The sequence below is a fragment of the Jatropha curcas genome, chromosome 1, assembly GCF_041381405.1.
Source record: "Jatropha curcas cultivar XTBG-Jc1 chromosome 1, XTBG_Jcur_1.0, whole genome shotgun sequence".
Classification (NCBI taxonomy): domain Eukaryota; kingdom Viridiplantae; phylum Streptophyta; class Magnoliopsida; order Malpighiales; family Euphorbiaceae; genus Jatropha; species Jatropha curcas.
In genome coordinates this window covers 7356746-7373481 of record NC_143151.1, presented here as the reverse complement: position 1 = coordinate 7373481, position 16736 = coordinate 7356746, and the positions used below count along the sequence as shown (strand labels likewise).

Here is a 16736-nt window from a genome sequence, read left to right as displayed (position 1 = left end):
TTATTTGATCTTTGTATTTTTTTTTTGTTAACTTTACGGCAAATATGCAAAAATTAGATCGAAGGATCTAATAGTATAACGGAAGTAACATATAGGAAAAAATTAATATATCTTATTTGATCTTTGTGTTTTTTTTGTTAACTTTACAGCAAATATACAAAAATTAGATTGAAGGATCTAATAGTATAACGAAAGTAACATATAGGAAAAAATTAATATATTTTTAAAAAAATAAAGACAGATTATTTGTATTTCGTAAAGTATAGGGATCATAGAGTAAGTTTTTCTTATAAGTATAACAATGGTTTGGTGGACTTGCATTAGAAAATTAAATGGGAAAAAGTTTGAGTCCAAGTCAAAAAAAAAAAAAAAAGGTTGTATAAGTGGACAATGAAAGCACTAACCAAATAAAAAAGACCATCATGCAATCAGTCGGTTCGGTTCTAAAATTGAAAATTGAACCACACCTTTTTTTTTTTTTGACCCGAATTGAAAGAGAACTACATAAAGAATTCGGTTGGTTAAGCAGACCAAAAATTAAAAAATGAAGTTGCTTAAAATCATAAATTAAACCAAAGGGATCAATTTAAATATGAAATATTAAATTAGATTGGTTAACTTCAATATTTTGATTTTAACCATTATGTGCTTACCCCATTAAAACTTATTTTCTTTTTCTGGTGGGTTTTATGATGGGGTTCTAACTCCCAACTTTGGGTAGTCCATTAGATTGTTGACATTTATGCAATATATATATATATATTTTACTTGCACGAGGTATCCAGCTCGTGTCCGTTTAACTGTTCGTGACTTGGAATATAATGAAAATAAAATAATTATTTACAGCCATTTTTCCCCCTAATTACGAAGGCAAGTCATCGAAGCACTATCATCGATCCACGTTGGTATTGAATATTAATACATACAAAATACGAAAATATGTAATAAAATTTATATATTTATTCTGTATATAATATTGGTAGACTTTATTTATATTCTTCATTTATGAAAAAACAAAGAGCAATGAGTTTTTTAAAGTATAACTACAGAGGTGAACAAATAAATATAAAAATATAAAACTTTTTTCTTTTTTTTCAATTTCTATTATTATATTTTAACTACATAGCTAAATATATTCTTAGAAATAAATAAAATGTTCATTCTTATATTGGCCATACAAAAGATTTTCTAGTCTTTGTTGTCTTCTCCTTCTTTTTTTTTTTTTTTTTTTTTTTTTTTTTTTTTTTAATTATTATCCATTTTAGTGCTCTTTTGGAGAAAAAAAAAAAAAAAAGAAAAGGGAAACATGCAAGAACAGGTTGGTTTTACTTTCATGGTCGACATGGTTGTTGTGGACTTGTGACACTAGCAAAGTCTTTAGTTCTTCTTCAAAGTCTATCTCTCTATATATAATATAAGTCTGCTCAAACTTACCAGAAAAATGGCAAAAAGCGTCTTTAGTCTTTCATTCCATTTTTCTACCAAACCAACTTTGTTAGGCTTTCTCCAATCCAAAGCATAAGAGGCTTACCTTCAACTTTTACACACCCCTTTCAGATTCTTTCCACACCTTTCTCCCTTTCTTTTAAATTATCATTGATTCTAATTCATTTTTTATTCAAAATCTTTAAATCTTTACTACTGCAATCATTTTAATGCTATTATTTAGCTCAATGGTACCGAAGCTATATGCAAGAATGTGAGGTTCCATAGATGCTTGAAGTACTGAAACTAAAAGGTTAAGCTTCTTGCTGGAATCTTGATATTAAGTTGTTGAAAGATGGGGGCAGCCTTGGCGGGAGATGATTTGATAAGGCAAATGAGTAGTAGGACATGGCAGCGGTCCATGAGTATAAAACAAATGTGGAATGAACCTGATGTGTTCCACAAAGACTCACGGTGGTCAGTGGCAGTGGATGATGAGGAGGAGCTCCGGTGGGCGGCCATAGAGAGGTTGCCAACTTATGATAGGCTAAGGAAAGGAATGCTTACTCAGACTATGAGTAATGGCAGAATGGTGCAAAATGAAGTTGACATGAGAAAAATTGGAAGTGAAGATAAGAAGAAATTGATGGATAGTATACTTAAGGTTGTTGAAGAAGATAATGAGAAGTTCTTGAGGAGGCTTAGGAACAGAACTGACAGGTTAGTTTTTGTTTCTCTTGAACCTGTCCATTTGGTGTCTGTTTCTTTTGACTAAGTGCTTAAAGTGCTCTATTCTTGGAAATCTGAAGAACCAGAAAAATTAAACTTTACAGTACAATTTTGTGAGCAATAAAGGTCAGGATTTGGATAAGAAAAGGATATTAACAATTTAGTTTTGTTGGAACAGAGTAGGAATTGAGATTCCAACAATTGAAGTCAGAATTCAGAATTTCTCAGTTGAGGGAGATGCATATGTTGGGACCAGAGCACTTCCAACTCTGCTAAATTCCACTTTGAATGCAATTCAGGTATGATTTTCATTTTCTTTGTGATATCACTTTTTCCATTTCAAAAAAATATGTTGAATTTACACAAGCTTTATGAGAGAAAAGAGAAAGTAGTATGGAGCTAAATTCTAACATCTCTTATATATGAGCACAATTTGTACTGCATGAGAAGGTCTTGGTTTTTTACTCAGTTTATTTGTTGAATGAGAATAGGGAAGTCTTGGAATGATTGGGCTTTCTCCATCAAAGAAAAGGACATTCAAGATACTACAAGATGTTAATGGAATAATAAGACCATCAAGGTACGTTCAAGGATTAACACAGAAAAATGGTACTGGAGTTGTTTCCAAGATTAAAAGGTCTTGAGTTTGAAAGCCAAATTAATAATTAAAAATGAAATTTAAAACAAGCAAGGAATTTTTAGGACTCCTTTCATATATCTCATGCATTGTTGATCACTTTCAGGATGACATTGCTGCTCGGGCCTCCTAGCTCAGGAAAAACAACATTACTAAAAGCACTTGCAGGAAAACTTGATGTTGATCTAAGGGTTTGTTTATCTCCCCGTATTCTAAGTATTTTTATAAGTTACAAATTTTTTTGAGATTTTTATTTCATGTATTTTTGATTGGGCAATCAACAGGTAACAGGGAAAGTCACCTACTGTGGTCATGAACTTTCAGAATTTGTACCTCAAAGAACCTGTGCTTACATTGGCCAGCGTGACCTTCACTATGGTGAAATGACTGTTCGTGAGACACTTGATTTCTCGGGCCGTTGCTTGGGAGTAGGAACCAGGTATGACCTGCTGTCGGAGCTATCAAGAAGGGAAAAAGACGCAGGTATCAAGCCAGATCCTGAAATTGATGCGTTCATGAAAGCCACTTCTGTGCCTGGCCAAGAGACCAGTTTGATTACAGACTATGTTCTAAAGGTTTGTTTAATTTATTTCACATATGTTTCTTTATTCACTCCTTTGATTATGAGGCTCAATGGTGTGTTTCTCTAAAAAGATACTTGGATTGGATATTTGTGCTGATATCATGGTGGGAGATGACATGAGAAGAGGTATCTCTGGTGGGCAAAAGAAGCGTGTCACAACCGGTACGTGTTAATATGTTAATTGTGGATCAATATTCACTATTTCCAATCAGACTTTCACATTATGATAGAAGCATCTTGTAATGAATGTAGGAGAAATGTTGGTAGGACCAGCAAAAGCATTTTTCATGGATGAAATATCTACAGGGTTGGATAGTTCCACCACTTTCCAAATTGTCAAGTTCATGAGACAAATGGTTCATATAATGGATGTTACTATGGTCATTTCTCTCTTGCAGCCTGCACCTGAGACATTTGATCTCTTCGATGATGTTATTCTACTTTCAGAAGGTCAGATTGTGTATCAAGGTCCTAAGGAGAATATACTTGATTTCTTTCGATATGTGGGCTTTAAATGTCCAGAAAGGAAGGGTATTGCTGACTTCCTGCAAGAAGTAACTTCCAAGAAGGATCAAGAACAGTATTGGTTCAGAAAAAATCAACCTTACAGATACATATCAGTACCAGAGTTTGTTCAAGCCTTCAATTCCTTTCATGTTGGCCAAATGCTCTTGGCAGATCTCAGAGTTCCATTTGATAAATATAGAACCCATCCTGCTGCTTTAGTAAAAGAAAAGTATGGCATTTCCAATTGGGAACTTTTCAAGGCATGCTTTGCAAGGGAAGTGCTGCTAATGAAGCGCAACTCTTTTGTTTTCATATTTAAAACTATCCAGATAACAATCATGGCCACAATTGCATTGACAGTATTCTTAAGAACAGAGATGAAAGCTGGTGAAAGAAGAGATGCAGGGAAATTTTGGGGAGCACTGTTTTTTAGTCTTACTAATGTCATGTTTAATGGGATGGCAGAACTTGCAATGACTATTTTCAGGCTTCCTGTTTTCTACAAGCAGAGGGATTTCTTATTCTATCCAGCATGGGCTTTTGGCTTGCCAATTTGGCTCCTCAGAATTCCCGTCTCACTATTAGAATCTGGGATTTGGATTATCCTCACATATTACACAATTGGCTTTGCCCCTGATGCCAGTAGGTAAGTGGTAATTTATTGGTTTTATAAGGATGCTTAGTACTTTGTGATCTTTGACATTTGGTAATTTGAAAACCATTTTGTTGAAACATGTTCAGATTCTTCAAACAGTTTTTGGCTTTAGTTGGCATACATCAAATGGCCCTCTCCCTTTTCCGTATGATAGCAGCTCTTGGAAGAACTGAAGTAGTTGCAAATACACTTGGTTCCTTTACCTTGCTGTTGGTTTTTGTTCTTGGAGGCTATGTTATTTCAAGAAGTAATAAATCTTTTTCCTTGCCCTTTACTTTAATGAGATTTCATATGGTCCATACCAAACTAAAGCTTAATCCTTTTTGGTTGCAGATGATATTGCATCATGGATGATATGGGGTTACTATATTTCTCCGATGATGTATGGGCAGAATGCCATTGCGATCAATGAGTTTCTTGACAGCAGATGGAGTACTGTAAGTTCAATTCATTGGAAAAAAACCCCTCTTCAATATCACTTTCACTCATATTCTCACCATAAAGGAAAAACATATATTTGTATAAAGTTTGTAACATGAATCTTTCTGTTCACAGCCTACTGGCGACCCTATTGAACCCACAGTTGGAATTTCCCTTCTTAGGGAAAGAGGCCTGTTCACAACTGAAAATGCATTTTGGATTTGTGTTGTGGCACTTTTTGCGTTTTCTCTTCTTTTCAATCTCCTCTTCATCTTGGCATTAACATATTTAAGTCGTAAGTTTACTTATTTGTCTGCTTTGTTGATTCTATGGCAAGGAAATCTGTTTTCTGACCTTTCTGGTTTTCCCCAAAACTTCAGCTTTTGGTGATAATAAGGCTGCAATTATTGATGATGACTCCAACAAAAATTTCAAGCAGCAGCTGGCATCCAATCCAGAAGGTTAGTAGTTGTTACATTTCTGCTTCTTGAGATGTCAACTTGGTTAGTGCACTGACATACACTATAAAATGAAGGAGATGTGCATTTTGTTATTAATAGTAAACTGAAACTTAATTTAATTCCAAGATATGAAATGAAGGAGATGCAGAGAAAGATCTAAGCTAAGACAATTGGAACAATAATTCCTCCTTTTCTATTTTCAGTTTCTTTTTGCACTATCTTAACGGTGGCCATACTTCAAACTCTTGATCTTTTCTAGTGAAAAAGACAAGATAATTCATTTCATTTTTTGTTAACTGCAAAAGATTTGGCTTGTTCATCTTATGTTAACTCCTCAAATTGCAGGAATTAATATGGTAGTGAGAAATGCTCAAAGGGTTATCAACCCAGATGGTAGTATCAAAAAATTGAAAAAGGGAATGGTTTTGCCTTTTCAACCCCTTGCACTTGCTTTTAACCATGTCAACTACTATGTGGATATGCCTGTGGTAAACCGTTTTTCTTTAAGGCTTTTCGTTTCAATTCCAAAGAAGAATAAGATTAGATATTTCTATATATGCACTTGAATTTTCTCATGATAATCTTCTGGATTTCTCAGGAAATGAAGAGTAAAGGGGTTGAAGAGAGCAGATTGCAGCTGCTGCGAGATGTTAGTGGTGCCTTTAGGCCTGGTATTCTAACAGCATTGGTGGGTGTAAGTGGTGCTGGAAAGACCACCCTAATGGATGTCTTAGCGGGAAGGAAGACAGGTGGATACATAGAAGGGAGCATAAGCATTTCTGGTTACCCGAAGAACCAAGCAACATTTGCAAGAGTCGGTGGCTATTGCGAACAGAATGATATCCATTCGCCATACGTTACTGTGTATGAATCTCTCTTGTACTCTGCCTGGCTTCGCCTTGCTGCAGATGTAACTGATGCAAGAAGAAAGGCAAGTTACTTGAACAATTAAATTTATTTTTTGTGAAATTTTAAATCAAAGAGATGTACAACATGGGTAATATATAGAGTTTACTGAACTTCTCTTCTTTTATGTAGATGTTTGTCGAGGAAGTTATGGAGTTGGTAGAACTTACACCCTTAAAGAATGCTTTAGTTGGTCTTCCAGGAGTAGATGGTCTTTCAACTGAGCAGAGGAAGAGGTTGACTATAGCAGTAGAGTTGGTTGCTAATCCATCAATTATCTTTTTGGATGAACCCACATCAGGTCTTGATGCTAGAGCTGCAGCAATTGTTATGCGTACAGTGAGGAATACAGTTGATACAGGACGAACTGTCGTTTGTACAATTCACCAACCAAGCATTGATATCTTTGAAGCTTTTGATGAAGTCTGTTTCAGCTCCAAACATGTTAGCCCTCTATATTTTTCATTTCAATTCTAACAAACATTTATTAATTATGGCAGCTCTTAGTGATGAAACGAGGAGGACAAATGATATATGCTGGACCTATTGGTCGCAATTCTCACAAGCTTGTGGAGTACTTTGAAGTGAGTCTTTCCTTATATTTTTCTGCATTTTGTTTTGCAAATCTGAATTAACTAACAACTATCTTTTTTTGCAGGTTGTTCCAGGAGTTCCCAAGATCAAAGACGGTTACAATCCTGCTACCTGGATGTTAGAAGTGAGCTCTACTGCAGTAGAGGCTCAACTTGATGTTGACTTTGCAGAAATTTATGTTACCTCAGATCTTTATAGGTAACTAATGTGCAAAAATATTATCATTCTCTGATTGTCAATACTATTATTTTGCATATATTTTCTCCTCATTTGTTTCACTCTTTTTCAGGAGAAATCAGGAGCTTATCAAAGAACTTAGCACTCCTCAACCAGGTTCAAGTGATCTATATTTTCCCACCCAATATTCCCAGAGCTTTATAACTCAATGCAAAGCTTGTTTCTGGAAACAACACTTGTCGTATTGGAGGAATTCGAGATATAATGCAATTCGCTTCTTCATGACAATTATGATTGGAATCATGTTTGGTGTCATCTTCTGGAACAAAGGAGGCCATATGTAAGTCTGCGAGTTCTATTTTTCTTTCCACTTTCTGATTATGCTTTTAATTAACTTGCTGTATCTTTACTGTTAACAGAGAAACACAACAGGAACTGACAAATCTGCTTGGAGCTACCTATGCTGCTATTCTCTTCCTTGGAGCTAGCAATGCCTCCGCCGTGCAATCTGTTGTGGCCGTAGAGAGAACAGTCTTCTACCGCGAAAGGGCAGCAGGGATGTATTCAGAGTTGCCTTATGCATTTGCTCAGGTAAGAAATTGGAGATTAATCCTTTCTTAGAACGGTAGATTTTATGGGTCTTGTGGGTTTAGTATTGACCAGAACTTTTGTGCTGCAGGTGGCTATAGAGACAATTTATGTTGCAATTCAAACCTTTATTTATAGTCTTCTTTTATACTCAATGATTGGGTATGAGTGGGAGCTGGACAAATTCTTGTATTTTTACTACTTCATCCTCATGTGTTTCACTTACTTCTCAATGTATGGAATGATGGTTGTTGCCCTAACTCCTGGTCATCAAATTGCTGCAATTGTTATGTCCTTCTTTCTAAGCTTCTGGAATTTGTTCTCCGGTTTCCTCATCCCTAGGCCGGTAAGTCATTTTGAATATAACTCAAAAAATATCAAGTGAAAACTATAACTTTTAGGCTTAAATTAGTTTTTATTATTGCCTCTTACAACAGTTTCTTCATTCATTGCAGCTTATCCCTGTATGGTGGAGATGGTACTATTGGGGTTCTCCGGTAGCTTGGACAATTTACGGCATTTTCGCATCTCAATTTGGCGACAAGAAAGCTCTCCTTAGCATTCCTGAAACACCACCAGTAGCAGTGGATGTATTCCTCAAGAATAGTTTGGGTTATGACCATGATTTCCTTGTACCTGTAGTGCTTGCCCATGTTGGTTGGGTTCTCCTCTTCTTCCTCGTTTTTGCCTATGGTATCAAGTTCCTTAACTTCCAAAGAAGATGAGAACGCTTTGTAGAATCTGAAGATGGGAGAATTATAGTACGGTCCTTTAGTTTTCGAAATACAACTGGTCTGTCTGTGCCTTTTAAAAAAATAGACTAAAATTTCTTTAGTCTACTTTTATCAGACTATGAGTTCCTTCCATCTAATTTTTGCATCCTTTCCGTTAAATACCTTATGAAATGATAAAAATATCCATTTTATTTTAAAAAACACAAGGACAAATTAGTTGTATTTTTCAAATCATAGAGACTATACTGTAATCTTTCCGATATAATATTTTAGTATCTCTCCTTATATTTTTCCTTTGACCCCTGTGTTTTCTTGCTGATTTAATGGAAAAGATACAAAAATTGAACAAACAGACTTAGTAGTGTAACATAAGCAAAATATAAGATAGAGACGGACTAGTTGTATTTCGCAAACCACATGGATCATTCTGTAAGTTTCCCTTTGAAAATTTATAGGCAGAACAACAGAAGGCATAATATTATATATCAAGGAAAAACAGACAAATATCTCTCTCTCTACAATTTTTATTATTCAAGAAAATAGTGCATAATCAATTGTGGGAAAATGCAGAAATTTAGTAAGAGCTTGGCTGTGTAGTATTACAGTTCAGTAACAAAAAGGTCCATTTGGAAAATATTTATTTATTTTTTCACCTCTTTTTCATCATGTAAAATTATTTTTTTATCCTCACACTGTCACACTCACAAATCATATCCTTCTACAGTACTTCTACTACTTTCCACCACATTGTATCTGTATTTTGTCCTGTGTTTATGTCCTTGCCTCGTAACTAATCAGTTTACATCAATAGATTAAGTAATCTAATTTTAAAGGATTCAATAGTTCTTCACACAACAGCTTGAAAACCAAACCATTTCACATACATGGCAAGGTATCTGAGAAAGAAGTTTCTGCTCATTTCATTTCTAAAATAAATTTAAAAAAAAAAAAAAAAAGCAAAATTGATGAGAAAAAGTCAGAAAGATGTATCATCTCATCAGTTAACCTGCTATACACAAACAGATCCTGACTCCCTCCTTGATAAAAGACCAAGGGAAGCACTTTGAAAGGAAAAAACACAACCTTTTGTCTACAAAAGAAAACCAGATCAACTATATCTCTGATTCTATACTGAGCAGAAGCTAAGAAGATAAACTTACCTGTGCAAACTACTTGCTATCTGAAATATAGACAGTATCCAACTTCTCATTTAGTATTGAAAGTGGCATTTGCAATAGCCTCAATCTCCTTCTTGCTCTTCACCACACACCGCTTCTTGATCTCAAAATCAAGCTTATCCAGGTCACTTGCAATGCCCAAATAGCCATATATAACACTTTCTACCTTATCTGCCAGCGTCCTTCGAGTGTCCTCACCATTGTTTTTGCAGCCTTTAGAAATTGTTTGCTCAAACTCAGCCCTCCCGCGTTTCTTCTCACCAAAATGCCCGTGAAGCCTTTCTGCTGCTTGTAACCCAGAAAAAGTGCCACTGAAGCTCACCACCATAGTACTCTGATTTGCAGCCTTCCCACGACAGAGATTGGTCATCCGTTGCTCACATCCCATACCTGCAATTATCATTGCAAAGGAAATACGAGAAGAGAAAACAAGAAAAAAAAAAATGCATCACATAAAAGGAAGATGCTACACAACATAGTCGACAAATGCCTTACAAATTGTTTTTGGGGTCGGCCACAAGACCAAGCTTGCTGTAAAGGGCAGAAGTGCATCAAGTCAATTCTGAAGCAAGCCATTCATGTGAAACCTGCCAAATGACAAGTCCACTGGCTCTGCATAGAAATCCTGAGTACACATTCTCCTTCAAATTCTTATATGAGTGAAAGAATCACAAGAAAACGATTTTCAAGAACAAAAATAGAACATTTCCTTTTATTAATTAGATTATGACAGGGGTTCTAACCCACAAACACAGCTTTTGGGGACAATGTCACTACCATTGATCTCATTGGTACAAACACAGATAACTTAAGAAGACATGAAATTAACCAAATTGGGGAGAATTGGGAAACCATTATGATATCATTACAATGAAGAACAATAAGATCTCAAAAATGACTAATGATTTGAAATCATAAGAGGTGTTGCAAAATTGGAAATAAAGTTTGTCAATTACAAGTAAAACAGCATGACTTTGAAGAAAACATTTTCCTACTTGGACTGTGGGAGAAGATGAAAATGATTTTGTGATCCATCAGTAACGGAGTTTTAGAATCAGGATGTCAATCAGTAACGGAGTTTTAGAATCAGGATGTTATCAGAGTGTTATAAAAGTTTACTTACCTCTAAGAATATCCTTCAGCCCTTCAATACTTACAATCATACGTTCATTTAGATTATGATTTGTTATGGAACTGTTGTGGATGATAACAACTGGAGGCCAGATGATAAGGTCCTCCTTCAATGATGAGGCTTCGGATTCAGGCAATATCTGCCGAACCCATTGACCATTTAGAACTTTTGTGTTTTTCCATCCCATCAACACACAAAGTGCTTTATGAAGACCTAAGTGCTCTGACCTGGATCCAATTTTACAAGACATGAAGGCATGCTGTGCCAGGCTTAATGTGTCCACAAATTCCTTGGAGCCACTAATAAGACATGCATAAAGTTGAACAATCAATGATAAAGATCATTGAAACCAATATGAACAGCAAACACAAATTATAAACATACAAATTATAAAAGCATTACTTAAGCTTAACGAATCATTTATAAATATGTAATGATTCAATACAAATTATACACACATTTATGAGTCACAGATTGAAAAAAATCTTTCCACATAGCAAGAACCTTTATGTAAGCCAGAAGGTACTTTGGCTAGCATATCAAGGTTTAAGATCAAAGGAAAATAGTAAAATGAGAAATAAAGAGAGCTCAAAGACTAATAGTTGTCAAATCGTCAAGGCACCACATCTAGGCAACAAATACAAAACATTCAAACAACCAGAAAGCATGACGCTCTACAGGATTAATTTCTCCCTATGTGTGTGCTGAAAGGCACCTATAACTGCTGTATCTCTTGTCAACCTCCCATGTTAACAATAAAACTGAATGGAGCTTTATTCTAATTATTATTAGGATATGAAGAAATACGGAAATAAGACTCTGTAACCACTACTAAGCATCAACTATGAAACAACTTCTCAAGAAAATTGTTTTCTTTAAAACCTAGATTTCCAAATGAATGTTTAAAACTACTCCATGAAACCCATGTAGTTACAACAATAACTTGTACTGAAAAAAAAAAAAAAAAGCACTACAGGTCGAAATACTATAGGTCTAAATAAAAGAGAAACAACGATGAGCAATGCACAAAAAAGTTTTTTTCCTTTTTCTAACAAATGATTCTTGAAGAATACCATTGTTTAGTATAGGTTCCACATCCAAAAAGTTTCAGGCATAATATACATCTCTTGGTGCCTTTTTATTCAAACAAATAATAGGCACAATAGTCTGATCCACATACTATCATCACACCCTCTATTATTGATGCAACTTTCAACTCTGGTGTCACAAAGCGAATACTTTCACTCGGAATTTCATCCTTTGAATAGTAAAGGAAAGAAAGAAAACAACTGTTATGGTTAAAGTTAGCATTGGCAAATAGAACGTAGATTCAGGACCAATCCTTTCACACTTTAAAATGTCATGGATAAGATTCGTTCCTTTCCAAAATTTATCTCCTCAACACAGTACACTATTCATGATTCCCAAAACCACAAATTGCAACATCCTGCAATTCCCACTACAATGACAATTGTCAGTAGTGATTACTAATTAAACCTTTTCATGGCTCAGAAATGCAAGAGGAAGAAACTTTGTCCCCTTTCATTGTTCATGATTTTTTTGGTTCTTTATTTGTTGTATGACATATTAATTTGACCATAGCAGATATTGGAAACAAAGGATTCATATAGCCAAACCCAACTAGTTTGGGACTAAGGTTAGTTGTGTTGTTGCACTTGTTATATGACATAAATGGTATAATTTGTAACTCTATTGATTATTTAATATTAATATAAGTAAATCAATATGAACCCAAGTCTTCCCCAACACAAACAAATGAAAGTTCCAGAAACTTTTTTGCATTCTATATCTAGCAGTTGACATAAATCTCAAATGCTCACAGAATTAACAACACTAAGGCTGTGTCGGCAATAACTTTTCAAGTAGTTTTTAGCGTTTTCACTGCTCAAAACACTAAAAGCTATTATTTATAGTATTCAGTAACATAACGTTTCCACTAACTTGTAAAGGTTAAGCTAGCGTTTTGTGAAAAGTTAACTCATGTAACGTTTAGCTTTTAGTGTTTTACCTGAAGCTACTAAAACAGCTAACAACTAAATGCTATTAAAATAGCTAACAGCTGCCAAAACAGCTAATTTTGACGAACATACCCTATATCTGTTGTTCAGTCAAAACAAGTATTAAGAACCATTCCTTCACAAAAACAAGTATTAAGAACCATTCCTTCACAAACCAACTACCAAGATGCATCAAACTATCAACTTATAGAATACTACTTGTTTCAAAATACTAATACTAAGCCTTAATCTCAAACCAGTGTACTACTTGTTTCAAACAATAAAAAGGTTATAATAATAATGATACTTAAGTTTAATTAGAAACTGCAAAAAGAATTGCTTCAGTTTTAGAAATGTAGATGGTAAACCTGCAACAAATGCTGCACTTCAGAGTGCCAGCTCCTCCTTTCTCCAGGTATTTCCTTCTGTTAAATGAATTTTCATTCAAAAGTTTGACAAACTTCAAGAAAGCATTTTGCACAAGCTGCATGAATTCCTCAGTGTCCTCAGGTGGCTCCGTCTTGGCATATCTCTTCTTCTTCACTTCTGACGATATCACTCCTTTAGCATTAATGTTCTGTTCACAATCGTCAAGAATTTTTCGTTTTGGTAATTTAAACCAAGGAAGTTTCTTCTTAACAATCGGAGCTACCCCCAAGCTCTTTCCTACATTTAGAGCAGGCCCTAAACGCTGCTTTACACTTTGAACCGGGCCCAGTCTGTGCTTTAAATCTCTTTTAGAAGACTTAAAAGGTTTGCTTGAATTCCTTTGCTTTGCTAATGTTAAAAATTTAGATGATAAGGAATTTCGAGAGGTGGCGTTTCCATTAATGCCCATTCCGTCGATCATTATTCCATCAATCCCACCTTGGTACTGTCCCCATCCTGAGTTCTCTAACAATGGCGATTGCTTAGTATCTTCATAAGTCCAATCTCCATCCCCATGAGTTGAATAGGGGATTTCCTCAAAGCCATCAAAGGGACTCAAATCATATGATAACATTATTTTTTTATCATCACTGTCTGTTTCCATATCTAAACTACTTTTTCTCCTGAGTTTAATTTCTGATGCCTCCTCAGGATTGAGCAGCCTTTGGGAATAACTACCAGTAGAACACAATTCTTCGTATGATATAGGTAACCTCTCAAAATCATCTCCATAAGAACCATTACCATCACTACCACCGCCCCCGCCACCATGTCTTTCAAAACCGCACCTTGCTACGTACTGTAGATTTTCAGCATTCAACTTCAAACTCCTGGAATCCTTCTCAACTTCACCAAATGAAGTCTCATTTTCTAATAGTACTCTCCTCTCTTTCATCATATTATCCCTTAAATTATAAATATCAGTTTTTCCTTCAAACTTGTCCACAACTAAGTCAAGGAAGCTATTTTCTTTCTCTCCCACTTCAAATTTTCCTAGAGGTGAAGAAGAGGGATATCCACCATCAATAAGCCCATAATTTCTGCTACTACTATCAGTAGCGTCCATCAGGTGGCTAAAGGAAGTTCTTGATGAGCCCCCACCAGGTGCAGGGCCACCACCACTTTCCACTGTGATGGAGATTGGGACCACATTTGAATCACTAAACGCACCAAGATTGTTTCCTTTTTTATTAGCATTTGGGGTTTTTTCATGTCCCAACAAATTGTTCCATTGGAACTTCGTAAAAGTTGACTCTCTTCCCATTCCTGACAAAGATTCATTAAACCCTGACAGTTTTGGCCACTGCCTATCTCTCTCTTCACTATACTCACCTCGTTGAACTAAACCCATCTCAACATACCGGCCCGTTTCGGACCGAACCGGATCATTCGTCCGGTTCAAACACGAAAAACACCGGTTTCCTCCTATTCCTAATTTTTCGCTTTCCGGATTTCTCACGGGAGGTGGAGACCAAGTTCTGTAGTCGCCGCCATACAAATTTTTTTCTTCGATTCTAGAAAACACTCCATACCGATCATCATGTTCGGGCCGAGCCGAACAAAGAGACCGATACGAATGGGGGAGCTGCCAGTTTTCTCGAATTCCAGTGTCTCTACCAGACATCTCGGCTGCGGCGGAGACCCGGGTCTAAACTCGTCATGTAATCGCTCTCTTATTGTTCATTAACGCAAAGAAACAAAAGTAAATGGAAACCCTAGGAATTATCAGTGTCAACGATTTTTAGAGCAAGATTTCAGACCTGCATTGTAGATTGAGGGTCAGGTTAGTGGTTTTCTAGGCAACAATGGCTTTTTCTGATAGTACTTTTAACTGTAGAATATCGGTTTTGATTTTAAGGTTTAAGGGTTTATATTTGCTGTTTGGTCTGTGCCTTTCTTCTTCGTTGTCGATTTCTTTTGAAGGTTTGCATTTTAGTTAGAGAGCGGAGTACAGTTCGGCTTATAAAGAAAGAGGTATGATCAGGTGTGAATATTACCTGTGGACGTGACCATGCGTACATGCCTGATTGGGTATTTCACTAATGGTTAGAGCATATGTTTATTCATTTATTATAAATAAAGTTAATCTTTTTCAAACATGCGTTGCATGTCTTTGTGTTCCGATAATTATTTTTTATTTTTTTTATTTTATATAATATTATTATTTTTAAAATCTAATTTTAATTATCACAACTAAATTTATTATTACTTTTCTAAGTTTTCGATAATAAATTTAATTGATTTAATAATTGATTGTCTTAATAATTGTTTTTATTTACACATATACGTATTTTTTCCGTTATTGTTATTCGTTTTCCTCACTTATTATAAAAAATTTAATTATATGCTCATAAAAGTTAATTTTGTTTTCTAACACGTAATGTTGTTGGTTTTAGAATTTTCTTTTTATCTCGCAACCAAGCAATTTTTTATAGCTATAAAAAATTAAAAATATATTTTCTTACAAAATTTTAATTTTGATATAATTGATTTGTTTATGTTTATCCAATGATGTATACTCTCCTGAGAATAGAAGTGTTCATTAAACCGTTTACACCGCCTAAACCGATTCAAATCAACTCAAATCTATCTAAAATTACGATTTTAAAATATTGATAATTTGATTTGATTTGATTTTATAACATTTAAAAATCGAGTTTTTGGTTCGGTTTATGGTTTTTAAAGTCAAAATCGAACCAAACCATTATATATATATTCAATTCAATTTTTTGAATGGAAATTTCCTTTGTATTCATATTGGATAGTAAGTTATGAGATTAGTCATGTTGGATAATAATTGAACAATAATTTCTTATAATTTATTTTATAAAATATTCAGTTGTTAAAAAGTTATATAAAATTAGATTAATATATTTATATAAATTGTATTTATATAAAACCAGTGTTCTGAGAACTAGGCCGGTCAATGAATCGGTGAAGGTAGGATTCGCTGAACTGCAGAGTTTAACCGGGTTTAATACGGTTCAACCAGATTTTTATATATAATATTTTTAAATATATTTATTAAATAAAATAAAAATATATAGGTTAAAAAACCTTTGATATCAAATAGAAAATAGTTTCAAATTTGACTTTTACAAAAAAAATAATAAATTAATAAATAATTTAAACCAAAAGAATAAAATATGACTAAATTTAATACTAAAAAAAATTAATTAGTTACAATAAATTATATTATTATTTTTCACATGTGTCTTTAAAATTAGGCAATTTAATTATTTTAATTAATATATTAGTACTTGGGGTTTAGAAACAAATAGGTCCAAGAACTAAAATATTAGTAAGAGCCTCAAATTTTAAAAAGGCCCACATTTTATGGGAAAAATCCAGATTTTGAATCGAACCAATTTTTAGCCTGTCCGATCATCGGTTTTAGCGGGTCTGATTCATCGATTTTTAGCCGATTTTTGGCCATTTTCACCAGGTCAATCTAGTTTTATGACCAGCAATTTTTTTATGCAACTCGGACCGGACCACAGTTCGATTCCTAGTTAAATCGGTCGAATTGACCGATCTGGTCCGATTTTCAGAACAATGTGTAA

General features: G+C 34.6%; 2 protein-coding genes across 4 annotated transcripts; one reads left to right on the top strand and one right to left on the bottom strand.

Moving 5' to 3' along the window:
- The first annotated feature begins 1577 nt into the window (after positions 1–1577).
- Positions 1578–8910, top strand: LOC105637082 (pleiotropic drug resistance protein 2). Its single transcript, XM_012220477.4, has 20 exons — positions 1578–2145; positions 2333–2453; positions 2646–2734; positions 2898–2982; positions 3076–3366; positions 3446–3536; positions 3627–4527; positions 4623–4783; positions 4870–4973; positions 5092–5251; positions 5337–5417; positions 5763–5905; positions 6016–6348; positions 6456–6746; positions 6824–6907; positions 6982–7115; positions 7207–7434; positions 7514–7685; positions 7774–8028; positions 8138–8910. Exons 1-20 carry the CDS (start codon positions 1781–1783, stop codon positions 8405–8407), a joined length of 4359 nt encoding a protein of 1452 aa, XP_012075867.1. The 5' UTR covers positions 1578–1780; the 3' UTR covers positions 8408–8910.
- Positions 8911–9313: 403 nt separating this feature from the next.
- Positions 9314–15126, bottom strand: LOC105637106 (uncharacterized). 3 transcript variants are annotated; one of them, XR_016318710.1, is made up of 4 exons: positions 13113–15126; positions 10718–11025; positions 10090–10219; positions 9846–9984 (listed from the first exon to the last, which is right to left on the bottom strand). XR_016318710.1 is itself a non-coding variant. In XM_012220508.4 (3 exons), exons 1-3 carry the CDS (start codon positions 14795–14797, stop codon positions 9623–9625), a joined length of 2355 nt encoding a protein of 784 aa, XP_012075898.1. In that variant the 5' UTR covers positions 14798–15120; the 3' UTR covers positions 9314–9622. The 3 variants fall into 3 exon arrangements, 2 of the variants coding, with proteins under 2 accessions (XP_012075898.1, XP_089572057.1); XM_012220508.4 differs by lacking the exon at positions 10090–10219 and having other exon boundaries at positions 9314–9984; positions 13113–15120; XM_089715931.1 differs by having other exon boundaries at positions 9844–10219.
- Between the last annotated feature and the right edge of the window lie 1610 nt (positions 15127–16736).

Coding starts and splice junctions, on each gene's coding strand:
- LOC105637106 (XM_012220508.4), bottom strand. CDS start 14,797: ATGTCTGGTAGAGACACTGGAATTCGAGAAAACTGGCAGCTCCCCCAT. Junction 11,026..13,112: donor AAGTGCAGCATTTGTTGCAG/GTTTACCATCTA, acceptor ATGTCTTATTAG/TGGCTCCAAGGAATTTGTGG. Junction 9,985..10,717: donor GCTGAAGGATATTCTTAGAG/GTAAGTAAACTT, acceptor TGATAATTGCAG/GTATGGGATGTGAGCAACGG.
- LOC105637082 (XM_012220477.4), top strand. CDS start 1,781: ATGGGGGCAGCCTTGGCGGGAGATGATTTGATAAGGCAAATGAGTAGT. Junction 2,983..3,075: donor AACTTGATGTTGATCTAAGG/GTTTGTTTATCT, acceptor GGCAATCAACAG/GTAACAGGGAAAGTCACCTA. Junction 4,784..4,869: donor AGGCTATGTTATTTCAAGAA/GTAATAAATCTT, acceptor TTTTGGTTGCAG/ATGATATTGCATCATGGATG.